This window comes from Orbicella franksi, chromosome 7 (genome assembly GCF_964199315.1).
Source record: "Orbicella franksi chromosome 7, jaOrbFran1.1, whole genome shotgun sequence".
NCBI classification, from domain to species: Eukaryota; Metazoa; Cnidaria; class Anthozoa; order Scleractinia; family Merulinidae; genus Orbicella; species Orbicella franksi.
This window is the reverse complement of record NC_138151.1, coordinates 20,535,733-20,555,668: the sequence shown is the minus strand read 5'-3', so window position 1 is coordinate 20,555,668 and position 19,936 is coordinate 20,535,733. Positions and strand designations below refer to the sequence as shown.

General features: G+C 36.9%; 1 protein-coding gene and 1 pseudogene across 3 annotated transcripts in view; both read left to right on the top strand.

Annotated features, from left to right (window-relative positions):
• The first annotated feature begins 463 nt into the window (after nucleotides 1-463).
• LOC145492290 (neural cell adhesion molecule 1-like) overlaps nucleotides 464-19,936 on the top strand; it is a 64,770-nt gene continuing 45,297 nt past the window's right edge. For all 3 annotated transcript variants that reach the window (XM_081471704.1, XM_081471703.1, XM_081471702.1), the window contains exons 1-2: nucleotides 464-535; nucleotides 12,803-13,174. In XM_081471704.1, coding sequence (XP_081327830.1) covers nucleotides 478-535; nucleotides 12,803-13,174 — 430 coding nt within the window. In that variant the 5' untranslated portion in view covers nucleotides 464-477. The remainder of the gene's footprint in view (nucleotides 536-12,802; nucleotides 13,175-19,936) is intronic.
• Nucleotides 613-2,095, top strand: LOC145492660 (uncharacterized; annotated as a pseudogene).

The following is a 19,936-nucleotide window of genomic DNA, read 5'->3' as shown; positions in this document are numbered from 1 at the left end:
CGCAGATTGAGTGGTAGTTTTACAGGACCGAAACTAGAATTGGTTACACTGCTCAGAAATTTTGTTTTGCCTCTGTAATATCATTAAACGATCTGAATAATTTGAGGATAATCAAAGCGCGGAGTTTAATATTGGCTGGCCGGGAACACGCAGTTCGCAAACCGGAGAGCAACCACTGTTTAAATCTTCGATCGAACTTTCATGTTGAATTTGAAACTGAAAATACACTAAGCGATCAATTTCCGATAGAAATCTTGTGAGGTAAATACCATTCTTGCAAATAGTCGCCGCATATTTACGTTCAGAGTCACTCTGGTTCAGAGTAAAGACATACAAAGTCAAATACTGCTTCCGTACGCTACCCCTCCAAAAATCAATTTTGCTCGAAGACCGAACTGCAACGGAGTTTAGTTACCAGTCTTATGCTGCGTGTTAGGCCTAGGAACTAGGCAAGGATACTTCCTCGTTCAGATCAGAATGGCGGAACGGAGGCTGAGTTGCAGTTGCTTCTTCGTGCTTTTATATCCCTCTTCAGGTTAGTTTCGCGAGATTTCCGTATAAACTTATTTTAATGTTACCTACACATTTGTGATTACCTTACTACGGTCAGGTCGATGTGATCTTCCTCGACTTTGGGAAGGCCTTCGACACTGTACCTGGCAACTGTTCCACCTGGAACGTGATCGTCTCACACAGACGTTCTCCCGACTTCAGTACCCAGCCCAACTGCTCCAATCGACCATCAGTAATTTTGTCACCAAGAAAGTTTCTGGCGATTCAATTTCCACACGAGCATGTAACGGAAATGAAACGCCTGTCAGAATAGCAGGACGTAACATGTCGATTAAAGTCGATCATCGAAAACGTAGTCGATAAGTCGATAGTACTCGATATTTGTCGATAATTATTGTCAATCGGCAAGTTAAATTTGTCGATAAAAGTCGATAATCACAAGATTTTCAACTGATTATCGATTTTAGCGACAAAAATGCAGACAAATGTTTCAATCAGCTACGAAATTCAAGTAACGAAACCAATAATAGCTCCAATGACTTTTTTATGGAAGTGTAAACAGCTCTAAAGTAAATATGTATGGCAATAAAGTTAAATAGAAACCTGAACAACCAATGATCAATTAACAGTTTCAGCTGAACTAAATCGTGATCTGTAACATAACTCGAACCAACCTAGTTCCCAGGGTCTCTCTAGGCGGGGGAGATGAGAGATCCTGGGATCTTGAAGTCGTGTTTCTTCGGAGGGACAGAACGGGTCAAAGTTTAGACTAGATGCAGGAAAATATCGAGGCCAGCAAAGTAATTAAAAAGTTAAGTAAAGTAAACTGACATTTTATTTTCATCAGTGTTTTTTACTCAGTTGAACATTTGACAAATACAAGCTGCTATGACTCTCCTCCCTCTCCGCTATGTTGGCTAAATTTGCCATACATCGGTTTTTGTATTTCCAATACTTGTCAATTGAAATCGATCAAAATCGATTATAATTGAACAAAGTCTATCACAATAAACTGTGTGATTGACTTTTATCGATTTTTCAGATATTTGTCAATTGATTAGTATCGATAATGATCGACAATGATCGATTTTTATCGACTATCGAAATTATCGACTGTTACATCCTGAGAATAGTGTCACCATTCAAAGATCAGAGATTGACCAACTCCGCGCGGAGGCAGCTAGGGGAACTAGGCCGCAAAATTGGAACTGATATTTGCCCGGTGTATACAAGCCATAGGATCAGACACGAGGTCAAACCAAAAGAAAAGAAGCCGTCTATCATTAACCAGCAACGCGTTGTTTACTATTACAAGGGTGGTTTGTGCAATGCAAACTATGTTGGGTAGACATGCCAACACCTCTATCAGCACGTTGAGGAACACAAAGGATCGTCTTCAATCGGGAATCACATTGAAGAGCAACATGGAACAGTCCTAAATGACATATATTGTGATTTTAAGATCTTGAGAAAGAGCCAAAGTAAATTGGACTGCCTGATCTACGAAATGCTCTTTATAAAGGAGCTTAAGCCAACTTTGAACAAACAGTCAGATTCAATCCGTGCAAAGTTATTTATATAATTTTTTTGTTTTTTTATAGCATTTATTAATTTAACACTTACATTTTAGCACTTGTATTTACATATTTTATCGCTGAACATTCTCACGCCCTAATTTGTACTTATACATGTAAATTTCATTCACTTTTTCTACAAATTGAAAATGATCTTAGGGAGATTGAAACGTCGTTTTTTATCGCTAGTTTTTATTCTGAAATGAGAATCATAAACAGCACACTAATTAATATGCGATGGCTCTTTCAAAATAAAAACTTACAAATCCAATTTTTACAATAATTGTCTAATTTCTTGCACGCTGATTGGCTCATTTTTATCATCAATAAGAGTACAGAGGGATAAAATTTTAATTTATGCAAGCTTTCATGTTTAACTTTTAGCTGTCAAACTGTCAACTTTTTAACCAATGAGATTTTATGGACTTTTTTAAGTAGCCAATCAAAAAGCGAGAAAAGCTATTGACAATGTTCACGTCATTTTGAGTAAAATTCACTTATCTTTGTTTACAGCAAGTTTACAGCGTCTCTTCCCCTCGTTTACTCCCGGCATTTGACCATTTTGGGGTCTTGCTATTGTAAAAAACAAATTGACATCAGTTTTTTTATGCATCTGTCCCCTTATTGATGATAAATTGCATCATAACATCATCAAAGTTTACTGCGGAACCACTCACCTGTGGCTCGTGGTTCCACAGCTACTTTGACAATGTTATGATGCAATTTATCATCAATAAGAGGGCAGACACATAAATAACTGATGTCAATTAGTTAAATAGTATATGCATCTATTTTGCAGACAATGTGATAAACATGATTTTGGTCTTGCTCAACTTCTTTGAATGTGTTTAAAGTAAAAGGCATACTAATGAATTTGCCTTAGACATTACCACTTTCAATATCAATGTTCAAACTGACGAGAGTTAGAGATTTCTCCACCTTTTACTTAGGTGTTGGATGTAACTTGTATTTGCTCCGAGTGTCCATTCCTGGGTTGTCACTAAATGCAAGGTAATGCAAAAAGGGAAATTGGGCTCAATGGAAAGAAGGCCTGGTTGAGTTACATGGAATGACTGTTTTGGACAAATTTAAATTTATCTCGTACTATTTACAGTGGTTGCAACTTAAATTGTAGATGGGAGATGTGAAAAAAAACTAACTTACACCTACTTGAAAATAATAGTTGAATTCAAATTTTGTTTTTTTAAACTGAATTTCAAAGTACTGATAAAAACACAGCACAACAGCACAAAAACCATAAATTTCTGAAGTCAGCGGCCAACATAAAGTTCACTTGTAAATTATATGTAGCTGTAAATAGTGCTATGCAGGTCTTTTGAAGTATCTGTCAGTTTGATTTTTTTATTTACTGCAAGTCTTGTCAACATTTTCTACATTGGATGTTAAGTATTTTGCCAAAAACAGTCTCCACAGCACTTCCTTGTGTCCACTTGTAATGACTATAGCCAACTGAATTCAAGATAATCAAGTATATAGGTGTATCCCAGAACATTTATACTGGGATGTTTTTACTGAGATAACTAATTGTAACAACATTTTGAAATAAAAGCAGATGCACCATATTGAACACTGTCAGTAGCTCTTAAAACTTGCTATGTATCTTTATATGTAGTCAGTTCAGCTGCATATGTCATTAACTATAAATTATTATATGGCCAGCTCTGTGAGTGGGCAAGATGAAGCAAATCCTGCACTGTGATTGGCTACCCGAGTAGGCAAGATGGAGCTATCTTGCCCGCTCGGGACAACCCGCTGTGTCCCGCAATAAAAATTTCTGCAAAAGCGATATAATAAATCCTCTTTTGACCAAGCTTGTTTGGTCAAGATGGCTGGATATTGGCCTTGTTCTTTTTTGCGTGTTTATGGACCGAGACGCAGTCGAGATCCATAAACACGCAAAAAAAGGAACGAGGCCAATATCCAGCCACCTTGACCTCACATTTAGTCAATAACCCATATGTATTCTGTTTCGGTCTATTTCATTCTAAATTTGATATCGTAAACAGCTGTAGCTTTCCTTGTTTAAAAGCTACAGTGTATAGGTGGATAATCTAGTTCTTGGGAAATACATGTATAAAAAAAGTTGACTCCAAGCCCACAGTCTCTTAAAATAACAGTTGGTAATTTAGTATTTGCCTCAAATGTATTGGCTGGTTCTAGTAAAATTTATCTTTGCACTTATGACAATAGAAAGTTTCCTTTATCCTCTTGCTGAAGATTCCTTCTAGGAGGATTGACAGTTTTGTGTATTAAATACAGTATACACATAAAACACTTATTATTAGTTGATTTAAGCTTATGTATAGTCTCCCACTAATACCACCATTCAAAGGAAAACATATAACATTCAAAGTATAAAGAAGTGGGAGATGAAAAATAACAAGACAATCTAAGATCATAAGTTGGATTGTAGCTAGATGTACAGCTACGAGTGTCGATCATTTGCAGTGTGCAGCGGTTCTAAAAATAGCATGTATGATATGCTCATACTAATAGATGCATGTCTCAAAAAGAAATATCATGAAACCGACCGATAGATGAAAGTGAAAGCTACGATAATCGTACTGAAGTTGTTTTGAGTTGTGATGTCACTTATGTTCACTGTCACGTTTGGTAATTTATAATTATACTTAAAAGGCTTTTCTACTGAATAACAGTACGGAACAGCATTATTTACAAGAGCAGTTGTGTTCTTCTCTCACACTGTTCACTGGGGTTATTTCATATGTACTAATCTGCACTCCTCGTCACTGAGTGAATGTATAGTCGTGAAATACTGTACCATTAGCTCTGAATGGATGATACTTCTAATAGCACACATGTACCTGAGGGATGGCTTCTACCATATTTGTCTATTGCATGAGAATGAAATGTCATATAACTCCCATTATCAGTATGATGGATACTGACACCAATGCCTTCTAATGTTAGAATAAATGAAGAATAACTTTGTGACAAGGGTGATTCAAAAGCCCTGTCTATAGACATACTGTACTGATATCCCTCAGTTATTGAATCGCAATGATTTAGATTACCAGAGGGTAGCTTTCACTATAATTAAGCTGGTAATATTTCTCAGACAGCAATCATTGACTGAGGTAATTCTATTCACTTTAAATACACCTGCCCTGTACATTGAGACAGTGTTCAAAACAATATTTTTCAGTTGTTTGCTCAGCCCCACTAACCTTTGTGCTATAAACACTGCTGAGGGTAAAGATTATTATTATTATTATTTTATAATTTGTACCAGGTCATTACAGTTCTGTACTTCATTTATCTTAGTATAAATGAAAGCACTCAAACTCATAGCAACACATTGTTTTCCAGCATTTTCACCAAAGTACATAATATCACCTTGACTACTGTTAACATTACAATTAGCAAACATCACATAACGAGACCTGAATTCTTCTGCATATTTTATTTCCTTTTCAACGTCATTTTGTTCCACAGACAACGCTGATTCGCCACTCTTTTGTTGCATACATCCAATAGATCCAATAGATCACATTCATCTGACACCACATTATCTGATACCAAACAAACATTCCTGCACACAACACATGAATGTAATATACATGCAAAAGCGACAAAACTAATGGCAATATTAGAAAAGTAACAGCTGATAATGAACTGTTTGAGCAGAAACATAGTGAATGTAATGATCGTGATAGAGGTCACATAAAAATGACAGTGAAGTACATTTATCTTCACTCTGATGAAAGCCACTTTTGCAGTCCAACATGGCATCTTTGTTGTCGTTCCCTAGAGTTTGATTACGAGGCACCTTGTCTTTATCAGCGCCTAAGACTTTTGTAAATGTTCTTCTGTCGTCTGTAGTAACACTCTGTCCTTATTTCGTATAGTGTGATCATCCGGGTGAGTGTAGTTCTGAAAAGAACTGTTGTTGGTGACTGACGTTTCAACAACCTGAGCAGAAGTCATCTTCAGAGTCAAGTGAATAGTGTTTGTCAGTCGATGATGTTATAAGTCTGGTCTGTTGAACGTGATTGGTCAGTATAGCCATGATGGCATTGGCTGAAAGACTCGTGTAAAGTTTGTCATCAGTCATTGGCGGGTTTCGATCCGTCTATTGTTAGTCAAATAGGTCGGTTTTTGGTCCGTGTATTGTCAAGTCGGTCTGTTAGAAGTCTGTTTGTCGGTTTCGTTTCCGTCATGGATAAGTCGTTTGTAAGGCGCCGGTAGTTGTTGACATCTGTTGAGAGGCGTTTGTTCTAGGTTAGTGTACCAGCTTTCCAGAGTCAGTTGTTGAAAATAGTTTGTACTGTAGGTTAAGCACTGAGCAGAGTCCCAGTCAATGTTGTTGCTATCACCTGCCCCCCCCCCCCCCCACAAAATTCCGCGAATATCTTACAAATCAAGGAAAATGCCCCAACTTCAAGTGCAATTTTGACTGTTGAAATGGCAGGGCCCGCCTGTACTCACCAGACTTTTCTTCAAGTTCAACTACATGTACGGAACTAAAGTTTCACGCAGAAATAATCCACAATACTGATCCTTGGTACCTCACAAATGACCAAAAGAATATCCATGTCAAGCGTGTGTGCTAGACAAACATTTTCAACATAACATGATTTCCATTGACTAGTTTTGATGCAAAAAATGCTTACCTGCAACTGAGACTTGGCAAATAACCGGCCTAGATATTGCACTAGCAGCTCCTGGAAAAGGTTCGTTTGATTCTCATGATGAGTGCAGAAATCAGTGAGAAATGACAGTTGACCTACTCTCAACTCGCAATGATCATTGCTCTGATTAAGACGGCATATGATTGGTCGAATACTGTCACCTGAACGTTGTCCTACACCGCCTGGGTTTGCATTGTAGTAACACAGAATGCCAGTGTTCGAATACAATGATGTGAGTGTTGAGTATTATAAACTTGCGCATCCAAATTGCTTTGAAGGTTGATTTACAGGTGGCGAGATTATCATCGTTTGATTTGTTTATTTACAGTGGTCACACATAAAATTGCAAAGCCGGCCTACTTAAACATCAGTACCACTGTAGATGTAAATAAAACGGTCAGTACAAAATGCAGGCTACGGACTGCAGACTGCAGTCTGTAGACCAGGTACAAAATGCAGTCTAGATACAAAATGCAGACTGCAGACTATAGGTACAAAATGTAGACTGAGAATAAAGACTGTTTTTTTCATCAAATAAGTGATAACATGTCATTTTATAATTTACCCAGTGTCATGCAATCGCTTTTCTGCAGTCATCGCCAATGAAAATTTGGCCTGTTTAATTTTTTCATATATTATTGTGTTTTTCACAGAGCATCAAGGTCATGCTAGTTCTTAACTAAAATTAACTAGAATCTGTCGTAGTCTTCTCCATCACATGCGAGGTCAGTAGTAAACCCAAGTAACATGCAAAGCCAATATTCAAGAAACAATGATGGTGAATGATCAATCAGTGTTCATTTTGTAGCCAAATGCAGACTTACAGCCTCTGAGCAGGCCCTTCAAGGGGTCAGGAAATTAGGAAAAAGGGAAGAAAACTTAAAGCCGAACTGTTCCTACGTCTTAATATATTTTCAATGTTCAAGGATGAACACTCACTGATTGTTACATATTAATTAATGATTGTGTAGTTAACTAGTTAACAAACAGCGACAAGAAAAGTAAACAAATGACCAGTCATGAAAATGACGCTTTGCTTTTTCCTGTATCTTAAATTCGCAGATTGTTCTTCATTTGTATTTAAGACATATTGCACGCATAGGAAACTTTGACATTCTTGAGTTTGCTACAAGATTCGTATTCACTTGTTCTTAGATAGATCTAGATGATATGTGACCTCTAACGCGAAAACGTACACTACGGCTATGCGTTCGAATTCCTAATAAGCATTCGGTTGCCGTTTGCCATCCGTTCGTCATCCGTTCATAATTGATGGGATGCCGTTCGAATGGATTGGATCATCCGTTCAGAAAAATTTCAGGTCGTTTGAACAGCTGCTGCTATCCATTCAAAAAAGTATTTATCCATTTGAACGGCTGAGGTCACCCATTCTAATAAAATCTTCATCCGTTTGAACGGCTGAGGTTAAAAAATGCAGCCATTCGAATGGGTGATGTTATCCATTTGAAAGAAACTGTGGTGGCTCAAACAGCTAATGTCACCTGTTTGGGAAAATAGCATTCAGCTGTTCGAACGGCTGCTGCTATCCGTTTACACAAAACTAATCAGCCGTTTGAACGGCCAATGGTATCTGATGGGATTCAGGTTTTCGAACGGGTGAGATTATCTGTTCAGAAGGAACTTTATACAGCCACCCAAATGGCTATAGTGGAGAACTTGAGCTTGTTATATTGGCATCCATCCAAGCGTTCACCAGGATCGACATCATTGGCGAAAAAAGAAAGCGAAGTGCAAGATGCAGTTTCCTTTACCTGAACTGTCTGATCTGCTGAGAAATGTTCTTAAACCTTTATGGGATAAGCTATTCACGGTTTTGCAGATTGAAAGAACATTACAAAGAACATGGATTATGTCAAAGAGTCCATGGAAACAGGAAAAGATAGCCTCACAACACTTTGACACAAGCCGTAACTGAAGATGCCAGGAATTTCTTAACAAGTTAAGTTGAACAAAACGCTGTTGTTCTTTCCGGCAGAATCCCAGGATTTAAAAACGATGACATTCGTCTGCTTTCATCATCTGACACAAAAATGAGCATGTGGCACGCGTTTAAAAGAGCCTGTGATGCAACAGGCAAACAAGCAGTTTGCTACACTAAATTTATAAAAATATGGGAACAGTTTCATCCTAATGTTATTTTAGCCAAGCCCATGACTGACTTATGTCTAACTTGCCAACAGAGCACCTCAAAGCTCACGCGGTCTGTGAACCTACCGGACAAAGAGAAGTCCGAGTGCATCTTGGCTCAGCAAGAACATTTAAACTGCGCCCAAACACAGCAAGATTTCTACAAGGATGTTTATGCAAAGTCAAAATACAACTTCAAACATTTTGAAGACACACTTGAGTTGGATGAGCGACACAAAGCATGTTCGTTAGATACAACCATCCACTAATCATTTGACTTTACCCAGCAAGTTCACATTGATTTGTGTCTTTGGAAAGTTTAGCCACGCATAGACAAAATCCCCAAACAAGTGAAAACTCCTAAAAGTTTTGCACTTTAATTATTTGACACAATTTAACTGCTTTCTCTAGAAATTTTTGAAAATAACGCTAAAACCGTGTGTTCACATTTTCACTACTGAAGAAAATAGCCTATTCCAGGCGTTCAGTTGGTTCGGGCACAGCGGGAATAACAGCAAGTGAAAAACTAGGGAAGAAGCGCGGCAAGAGACTGCGCCTCTCCCCTATTTTTTCGCTCGCTGTTTTTCATGCTGTACCCCAACTAATTGAACTAAACAAACTTTGAAAACTTGAAACTCAGACTCTAAAGGGCCATTGGAAAAGACTTTCTTTCTTCCTCTTTGGAAAACTCAAATCTGGAATATTACAATGAATCAAATCAATTGACAAGGTATTACCAAAAGACAGACTGGACATAATATTAAAATAAACTTGGTGATCTACTCTGACAAGAGATGTTGAAACAAGGCAATGTTATTGTTTTCTATTGAGTTCTGTCAAAGTGGGCTTTATCGTTATAACAAAACGTGAGTTACAGTCACACATCATAGCTCTCACCAGAAATAACAGTTGCACGAATTTCAACAGACGGGGAATTTTTGTATCAAAAGAGGTTAAGTTTGAGGTCTTTTTTACTTGGCCTATTATTTTTTTTTTACAGGCAGAAGCTATGCATATTTGAAGAAGTTGTTTCTCATTTTTAGATTCCGGTCTCCAGTTTCTGGTTTCCAGTTTCCTGTTCCAGAATCCAGTTTCCTCGTTTTAGAGTTGCCGTGCGAACGGCTGGCATCATCCGTTCAAAATTTTTCCAGTGCCGTTTGAATGTTTACAGCATCCGTTCAAAATTTTTTCGTGGACATTTGAACAGTATTTGAAACCGCTTTGAATGGCTGGAACATCCGTTTCTCGTCCGTTTGTTAGCTGTTCGCCAGCCGTTCACTTTGACCGTTAACAGATATCCATTAGTGACGTTTTCGTGTGAGAGGTCACTGATATTTTACATATGTGTTGTTATTTGATTCTAAAATCTTGCGTGCAAAGTCCGAAGACAATGAAAGCTTTTTAAAAACCTGTTAGAGAAAGAATATGATGAATATAGCCAAGAACAATCCCCAGTTTGGGAGATAACCGCAGAAAACACTTAGTAAGTTATAAAATGACATGTTACAGCATGTTATCACTTATAAGACGAAAAAAAAAACAGTGGAAGATGACCATGGAAAAGCGATTACATGACACTTGGTAAGTTATAAAATGACATGTTATCACCTGTTTAGTCAGTCAGTCAGTCAGTCAGTCAGTAACTTTATTATTGTGTCAAATTCTTCTAGCCAACTGCAAGTGGTCTACTAATCACAGGGACACTTAAAATTACACTCAAGTCTAAATTTACACTAACTAAAGATATTGAGTACTGGTGTATAAATATATAATGTTATATCGCCAAGCTCTAGCAAGTTTATTTTTACAGAAGCAACTTAATGCGGGGTTCAGAGTGATTTGTGACTAGAGGAAAAACTGACAAGTGTTTTTTTCTCTCCAAAATTCCGATACAAAGACGAAACCTGGTCTATCTTGTTAGTAAATTGATCCATATTTAGCCCTCAAGGTGGTGTTTATATCCACTCTTTCACTTTTAAAGCATTTAAAGATTTAAATCTACCTCACTTTCATTCAATGCCATTCTCACTATGACACAATGGTTACAAGTTTTTCTCTATTCAGTTGTTATTTTGACAAAAAAAAACAGAAATTGTACCGTTCTTTGGCAAAAATCTCTCTGTCTGACCTCAATACAATGGTTTACCATTGCAGATAACGTGTGAATATCATTTTGATAACGGCATTGTACTGGGCATATAAAATTTGATATCAACTGATGGTTTAAGTGCTTTCCAACTCTAACTGGGCAAATTTCCAACATTTTGTCATTGGTAAACCATTTATATAGAGAAGTTATTTAATTTATTATATTTTTAATGCTTTACCATTGATAAAACATTGAGAACTCATGAAATGAAGTTCAAAAGCGTGATAAGACAAGTGATCTTATGTAATTTTGCTGCTGAACAGAATGCTGTTAACAGAATGCTTCAAGCATGCAAGTGTGATATAAAAAATGATGCCATTACACATGGTAAACTGTCATTAAACCGATAGAAACGTGCCTTCTGAGCCCAAAAGTTTCTTTTATAACATAGTGTCTCATTTTAATTCCTATACTTGTATAAAGTTTTTGCTTCCTTTTTCAGTTCAGCTTGGAATAATGATTATTTAATGCAGATAAATGCAGTTTATTCACCGGTAACCTTGAGTTACTATGAGTAACCACGGGTAACCAAATGATGGTTAAAAGGATACTCTCAATATTAATTAGTCCATTCGGGGTTACCCATGGTTGACTGCGGTTACCTGTTGATTTTCTTGCACGGTGGTCGTTTGATTTACTCCAAGATAGCCTGCTTTGGGAGTACCAACAGTAGTTTGTAATTCAACAATTACTCTATTATTTCATTCCTTTTTCAGAGAGAAATAAGGTGGAGATGATGGACACCCTAAATTGGCGATGTCAGGCACATTTGTCATGCAAGATTACGCTTCCAAAAAAGTTGATAATTCCCTTAAATTTTTGTACTATTGAGTAAGCTTGCGATAATTTTCCCATGAACAGAACGCAAATCCCGGAATAAAGCTATGACATTTCAATGAAGTTCTACACTGGTGTTTTTAGCAAAAACAAGTTAACTGTTGTGGACAATGGGCGACAGAAGTGTTTAGACACTTGGCAGTAAAATTTGATTTTAGAGCATCTTGGACACATTTTCCCCCCTTCCCCCCGAACAATGTTGTTTTTTCTATTTCTTAGACTGCACAGAACACGGCACCTACACAACATTGAATTGGGGGGCTGGGGTTATAAGAGAATTATTGCTAGATGCAAATAAAATAGAACAAGTGCTTAAATGTCGAAAAGCATCATTTCCTAAAAGTGTCTCAACTTCTTTTGTTGCCCATTGCAAGTCAAAAATTGCTATCCACTGTCTACAAAACCTCTTGGATATCAAAAAAAAAATAGTTTTTTTTTTTATCAGGCAAGTGTGAATGAGACATGTAGTTGCAATTGCAATGAGCATATAAAGTTAGTAATGATTTATAAATAAGACCCGCATGCATGCTAGTAAAGCTCTGACTTCAATAAAATCACGTTAACCTCTTATTTGACCTACCTCTGACACAAATGGCACATAAACATGACAAATTAAATTTACAGTGCATGGATGACCAGCGTCTGTAAATGATGTAAATTAAGTAAGGCTACTTTCTATGAGTGTTTCACTCAGATGACCCAGAAAAGTGTCCATTGTCTGTAAGAGAAAATACATGTATATCAGTGTGGCACCTGGACAATAAAACTGACAAAATAACAGGGTGTCTGTCTTAACCAGCTGTCCTTAGGGTGGGGTTCCATTGGACTTGTTTGTCTTCTTTTATTTGAATGTTGGAGTACTTCATGTTAGTAACACCTTTTTTTTCCGTTTGTCATATCTACAATAGTCTGTCTACTGCAATTCACCCAGCTCTTTAATGGAAACAAGGTGACTGGAGTTCTTGGATCATCTGTCAACTTCACTTGGCTGTTTGATGGAGGAAAAATAGACAGAGTTCAGTGGGGAACAAAACTTGATGGTTCTGTTAACATTAAAGATATTCTGGTTTCCATAGACAAGCTCCAAGCAATCACTGCTACACAGAAGCCTCCATACAGTGGACGTGTGAGTGGAATTTGGAATGGAAGCATCCCTGGACAGGCCACTTTCACACTGAACTCAATCCAGAAAGCAGATGAAAGGTTCTATACTTGCCAAGTTTTACCTGACGATCTTGCTAAACAACCTGTTTATGATACTGTTCAGTTGCTTGTTTTGGGTAAGTGAACAAAATTAAAGGTAAATAATCTTCTTACCAATTTCTCTCCCAAACTCTGTTTTCTATTTTCAATTGACTAATTAAAACTAAAAGATTGTACTGATAGTAGCTTCAAACTTAGATGTAATAGTGTTGAAGCGGTAAGTTGCTGTTTTTGGGAATTTGCAGTTTCCTGTTTTAAGTAAGTACAAGTCAGCACATTTTTTATGGTATAGCTTACTATAACCTGCAAATGCAAGTAATTCATACTCCCAACATTTATTGCATGATATTAAATGTGCAATGAATGTGAGGTACGTATAATTAACATAGGGTACCAGAAGTATGTAACCCCAAAGTGTGTAACTCCCATCCAATGCTGGGGATTTTTAGCAAACCAATTGAAATTTGCTTCCTAATAATGGAGTGTTGACCACTGTTATGTCACAGTTTGTCGTTTATGTCGGAGCAATGGCGGACATTTGTTGTTTTCATGTTGAGAGTAGCTTGTCCTTTCTCAACCAATTTCTGTGCTCATCAAGAGAATCAAAGGAACCTTTTCTTGGAACTGCTAGTGTAATATCAAGGCCAGTTATTTCCCAAGTCTCAATTGCAGGTAAGCAATTTACGTATTAAAACAAGTCTATGAAAATCATGCTATGTTCAGAAGGTTTGTTTAGGACAGGTATTTGACATGCAATCTTTTGGTCATTTGCTGGGAGACAGGGATCAGTATCATGGATTGTTTTTGCATGGAACTTTAGTTCGATATTTTGAACTTTAAGAAGAGTCTTGGACTGGCAATCTTTTTAAAGGGCTAATGGTCAAAATTGGTTTTGAAGTCAGGGCTTTTCCCATCATTTGTTGTACATTTGCGGTATTTCGCGGGAGTTGATGGTGTGATTCCTATACTTTTTCACAATAAGTATATAATCTTGTGGCTTGGTTTGCTCTTTATATTTAATGTTTTCTTGTTAATTTGTTTTTGTAGAGTCTATGTCATCCGCTTGTTTGGTGGATGTTCTGACCCTCTAGTCATGACCAACGGGAAACAATTGTTCAAGAAATTATGAGATAAATCTGCAAGAGCTTGGATGTACATGTAATCAATGTTAAATTCGTTGCAATGTGAAGATACATGTATTGTATCAATTATAATAAATTTTCACTATTATGTTCACTGCCTGTCTTGAATTGTTATCTCAAATAGAAGTTTACCCCTCTTGGATCTTGTTCAGTCATCCATGATTGAATCTCTTTTAGGATTCTGAGTTCTTTATTTATATTGTTTCCCTTTGAATGTTGGAAATACATGTAGCAGTACAAGATTATACACAACTTAAATCAACAATAACTGTAGGTGTATTTCACATTACAGTGAAACCTCATGATGAATGATCCAAGTCTTCTAGTACTCCAGCGGGCCATGAGAATTTTGCTGTATGAACAGGGTGGCGGTATTCATGGTATAGGGTCAAATTTCATTACATGTCTATTTTAAGTGACGGTTTTGGAAAGGAAATTGCTGTTTGATTATTTAAAGACAGAGGTCAATGACATGAGATGTTACAGGTGATTTAAATTGGGAAAAAGAGTATTGTTCAATATTGTTCTCAATATTTGTTTTGGTTACTCAATTATTTTTGAATGCACTTTTGGTTTGAGTGAGTAGTATAGGACTTAGCGATTCTGTGCCGTTAAGCCAAAAATTGGCCTTCCTAACCCTCTAGAAATCAAAAAAATACCCTCACCGGGCCCCAACTCGAAAATGCCATTTTCAGGCCTCTCAGAGCATGATCCGTTTTAAGCCCACTCATGGACAAATTTAATGGCTCTCAATCCTCCAGGAATCAAAAAATGGCCCATCATTTGAAAATATATTTTTCAATATTTTTTCAAAAAAACAGTCTTCCCACCCTCCACAAATCAAAAAATAGCCCGCCATTTCAAAATCATGGCTTTTCATTTTAACCTACTTTTTTTATCATATTCTTCTGAAAATCAAAATTTGCTTCACCATTTGCTCAACATAAAATAATATTATAGCCCCATCAACCCTCAATCACAAGTCTTTAAACATCATATATAAAATTACCCCCCCCCCCCCCAATAGACACTTAGAAAAAACGACATATACATCTAACCGAATTTGCAAAAACATGCCTGCATCGACTCAAAGACAGTCCCAGCGGCCAGAAGTCCTCTGGCCACCCCCCTGGCTAGGAGATTGGCCCCTCACACATGCATGTGGCATGGACCACCCCAGCAGGGTGCCATGTCAACACAGAAACCTCAAACAAGGTCAAACAACTGAGTAAAATACCCAGAAACACAGTCAATATCAAGCTTATTTAACAATGAAAACACAAATTCTAGCTAGTTAGGGGTGTCAGTAAAAGACACCCTCCCCTCCCCCCTGCTTTTGACAGCTGGCCCCCAACAAGCCACCGGCAGATAGGCCAGTCATTGGGCCATGTGCCCAGCCTAGCCTTGACGGAGCCCCCCCTGGGTTTAAGGTCACTGGCTTAGCCTGGATTCGGGCTTTGCCCGAATCCAGGCAAAAACCAAGTAGGCATGTTTTTCCGAATTTGCTCAGATATATATTGGTAGTAATGAATCTTAATAAATTGATAAATATGTATAATAATCATAGAAAATTTAGGGGCAGAAATTATGGCAAGTTCAAGGATATTAATAATTATTTATTAAATGGTAAAAAGTTAAATACCTATACAACTCAACAATATATGAAATTTCTGTATTCTATTTCATCAGGAAATTTTATTGGTTTTTCAATTATTTCATTTTTCAATTTTAAAAAATATTTTGTAATATTGACATTTCTTTGATGCAGCTGCTGAATTATTTATCCATAAGGGAATTCCTTATTTGGCTAAGAAAGGTACAGAAGCTGGAAGATATTATGCTTTTGAATTTATGAGAGATCCAAAATTACAAAAGAAAGTGATTGATTATGGAATAGCGAAAGCAACTCCTGTTATTCAAAAAGTTGGATCTGAAGCATTGGATCAATTATCAACCAAAGTGAGACCAAATTACAGATATAAAACGGATGGAATCAATCTTGATAGTGATATGTATAAAGGTGGTGCTGTTAAAACAAAACGAAAAAAAATTTAATTGAACATCGTGCGATTCCATATTTTTTGATGCGTATAAGGATATAATTTCTGATCTTTCTAAGAATACTGCTCAACAATTGTTGGGCGGTTGGCTCGGTAAAGATAGAATTACTGAAATAATGATCACGGCAAAAGAAGATAAATTGATCAAAGATACCAGCAAAAAACTTGGAAAAGGAATTGACATCCACAAAGTGATTGGCAAACTACCGCGACCTAAAGCTGGTTTTACTCCTGGAAAGTACAACTATATGGGGCCATATAATCCACTTGATGAGCTATTAGAATATGATGAAAACACTGGTGAGGTCACCAAATGGCATGTACAACCGTATAACAAAGTAGATGAAATAGGTGCTTATCATGATATTTGTTACGACATGGGTAAAAACAAAGGTGATTGTGACCGACAAATGGTGCAGTCATTAGACGAAATACCTTATGGTGAAATGCCAAAGTGGGGATCAACAGCACAATTCTTGATTGACTAAAAACAAAAACTAGGTCTTGGTGTTCCAAAAAGCGGAAAAAGCCATCGAGTAACAAGAAAAAATTAGCTGATGAATTACATAAACCTATAAAACGTAACTTTACTCAACGGCATGTAATAGTCAAACATATTGATGAAATATGGTGTTCTGATTTAGTTGAAATGCAACAATTCAGTAAATGGAATAAAGGCTACAGATATCTTCTGGTGGTTTTAGACGTGTTCAGTAAATATGGTTGGATTGTTCCATTGAAGGATTAAAAATTTGAAACTGTAACTCAGGGCTCGAAATTGCGACCCACTGGTCGCCAATGCGACCAAAAATTGAGCACTGGCGACTAAATTTTCAGAACTGGTCGCCAGCTGGCGACTCGCGATTTGTAAGATAAGTAAAGATGACCACAACACAACTTTTGTTTTTAAATCTTTAGATAGGGAAATTATTCAGATTTGGTAGCTAGTAGACAATTCACCTTTCCGTCCCCACTAAAATAATGTCTGAATATTACAAGAAAATCGTAAAAATTACTTGTAATTGTAAAAATTACTTCGACACGTCGAAACTGCGTTTACCAAGTGTCATATTGTTTCAGCGGCCTCTTCCAAAACTGGGATCACGGGCACACTACAACACCGTGCGCTTTTCAGTTCACGCGAGAACAATGGCAGCAGATGTGATCAGTTGTGTAGGAGCCTAGACCAAGCACAGTGTTGTTTATCAGCGGCGAAAGGCGACGAAAATAAAGAACTGCGTTTTGAAGAAATACGAAAGGACCCACGTTTGTGTCATTACGAAAACCACGGACGTAAAAGTTTTTGTGCTTCGCTCCATTTAAAATAACTTAGAAGAAAACCATCACCTGTGAACCAGAGACATCAGGGAACTTAAGCACGCACGTTTTTGAGACGCGGACAGTAACCGGAAGTGAGCTTTTTTCACTTTAAACTTGTCCTCACACAACCATATTCACATTGCTAAGTATCTTTTCTTCATTAGAGATGAGTAGTATAAAAATCTGGGGGACAATACGGTCCAAGCATGCGAAATCTTCTCTTCCGGTTGCCGTCTGCCTCTCAAAAACGCGCGTGCTTAAGCTCCCTATAATCTGAGAACAACGGTAGCTTTATAACAGTTTATAAGTCTTACTCGTGCTGTTTTCAAAAGTTTTAGCTCTTCATTTGTGACTTTCTTGCACGCAAAGTAACATACAAAATCATGTTAGTGTTCTCATGTGAGTTATGTATAAAATAAGTTGGCGACCAAAATTTACGATCTGGCGACCAAATTTTTCCCGTTAGTGGCCAGCTGGCTCCCGAACGAAAAAGTTAATTTCGAGCCCTGTAACTGAAGCATTTAAAACCATTTTCAAAGAAGGTAGAAAACCACAACAATTATGGACTGATAAGGGTAACGAATATTATAACAAACATTTGAAGGACTTATTGGATAAGAATAAAATAACATTGTATTCCACTGAGAATGAAGAAACATAGGCACGCAAGCATGGAGCTGTTTACAGTAATGATTTGGTTGATTTGACAAGTATTTTTTGATTGGGATGTACAGCAAGAAAACTGGGAATTTACGATGTACATACGATGTTACATCAGTAATGGTAAGATAGCTAAATAGTAAGCCATAAAATGTTTGACTGAACAAACTACAGTAATCTGACACGTCTCCAGATTAATGTAGATACCATCTTATTTTTTTTCTTTGATTCGTTCTTTGATAAAACATACACTGTGATTGGTGTGACATGTGCACATGTATAACTCCCTCACTCACCAATCACATAGCCCTTCCAGCCCCCAAGAGGAATTTTTGCTCAAAAATACTCAAGTTAAGAGACCTTTTCGCATTTTATACGAGTCATAAGTTTACCCTTTTTACACAACACAACACAACACAACAACACTACTTCACCGAAAATAGAAAGAAAGAGAAAAAAAAACTCTCTGACACATTGAAAGTCTGATTTAATTAAATTGCACTTTAACTTGTTACCACGCAGTCTTCAAAGAACATTTGAGTAGTTTTGATACTTTTTACCTTTAAAAATATCGAACTGAAAAGAATGTCATAAAATGCCCATCAAATAAAAATAAACTGCTACTGCAGAGATGTAAAAACTGTCCAGAAATGAAAGCTTTTTTTTGTTTAATATCCTGGGAACAATAGCCGATAACTTGTCAGCTCTAATTGAATTTACTCCTATATAAAAAACAAAAGTGTTAAGTTACCATTTGTAACTAAAGATAACAAATATCTTGTGGGAAAGAGTGGTGACGATTTGTCAGCTCTAATTGAATTTACTCCCTTGTGAAAAACAGAGTGTCAAATTACCCTTTGTAACTAAAAAAATAAAAATATCTCATTATATTTGCATGCAACAAGAACAAAACAATCGTCACCTGCACTTACTGCTGTAAACGTTAGAACTGTTTCAAATCTAAATAGTCTCGTCTCCTCTAAAACATGTCCTAAGAACTAGAAGTAACGATTCGTGACCTCTAATTGAATTTACTCCTTGTGAAAAACAAAAGTATCAAGTTACATTTGTAGCTAAAAATAAAAATGTCTCATTGCATTTGCATACTACTAACTCACGAACTGTTTCAAACCTCAAGGCTCATCTCATTCGTAACTAAAATCCTCAGCCTAACCAACAGAAAATGTCAAAGTAAGCCCAATATATGAATACTTCCTCTTTTATAGAAGAATAAATATGGCCATTCTAAACTGTGTTGGGATCACATCTTCTCACATACCATTTACCTTTACAACAAGAAATTTGATTGGCTGTTTATAGTAGATCCAATCTGATTGGTGTGACATACATACATCTCTCACTCACTCACTCATCCATTGACCCGTCCATAACATACCCGACGCGCTGACTAAGAGGTATTTTTTTTACAAAAAAAAAACTCAAAAATCATCTGTTTGTGAAAGATAGAATAAAACAATAAAAACCAAAATGTGGAAGCAGTTTACTGTTCAAGGTAATACACAGTATTTAGACATTCTACCCAAAATATTGAAACAGTATAATAACACCAAACACAGTTCAATAAAAATGGCACCTACTGAAGCCAGTAAAAAGAAGAATGAAGGAATTGTATATTTTAATCTTAATGATAATACAG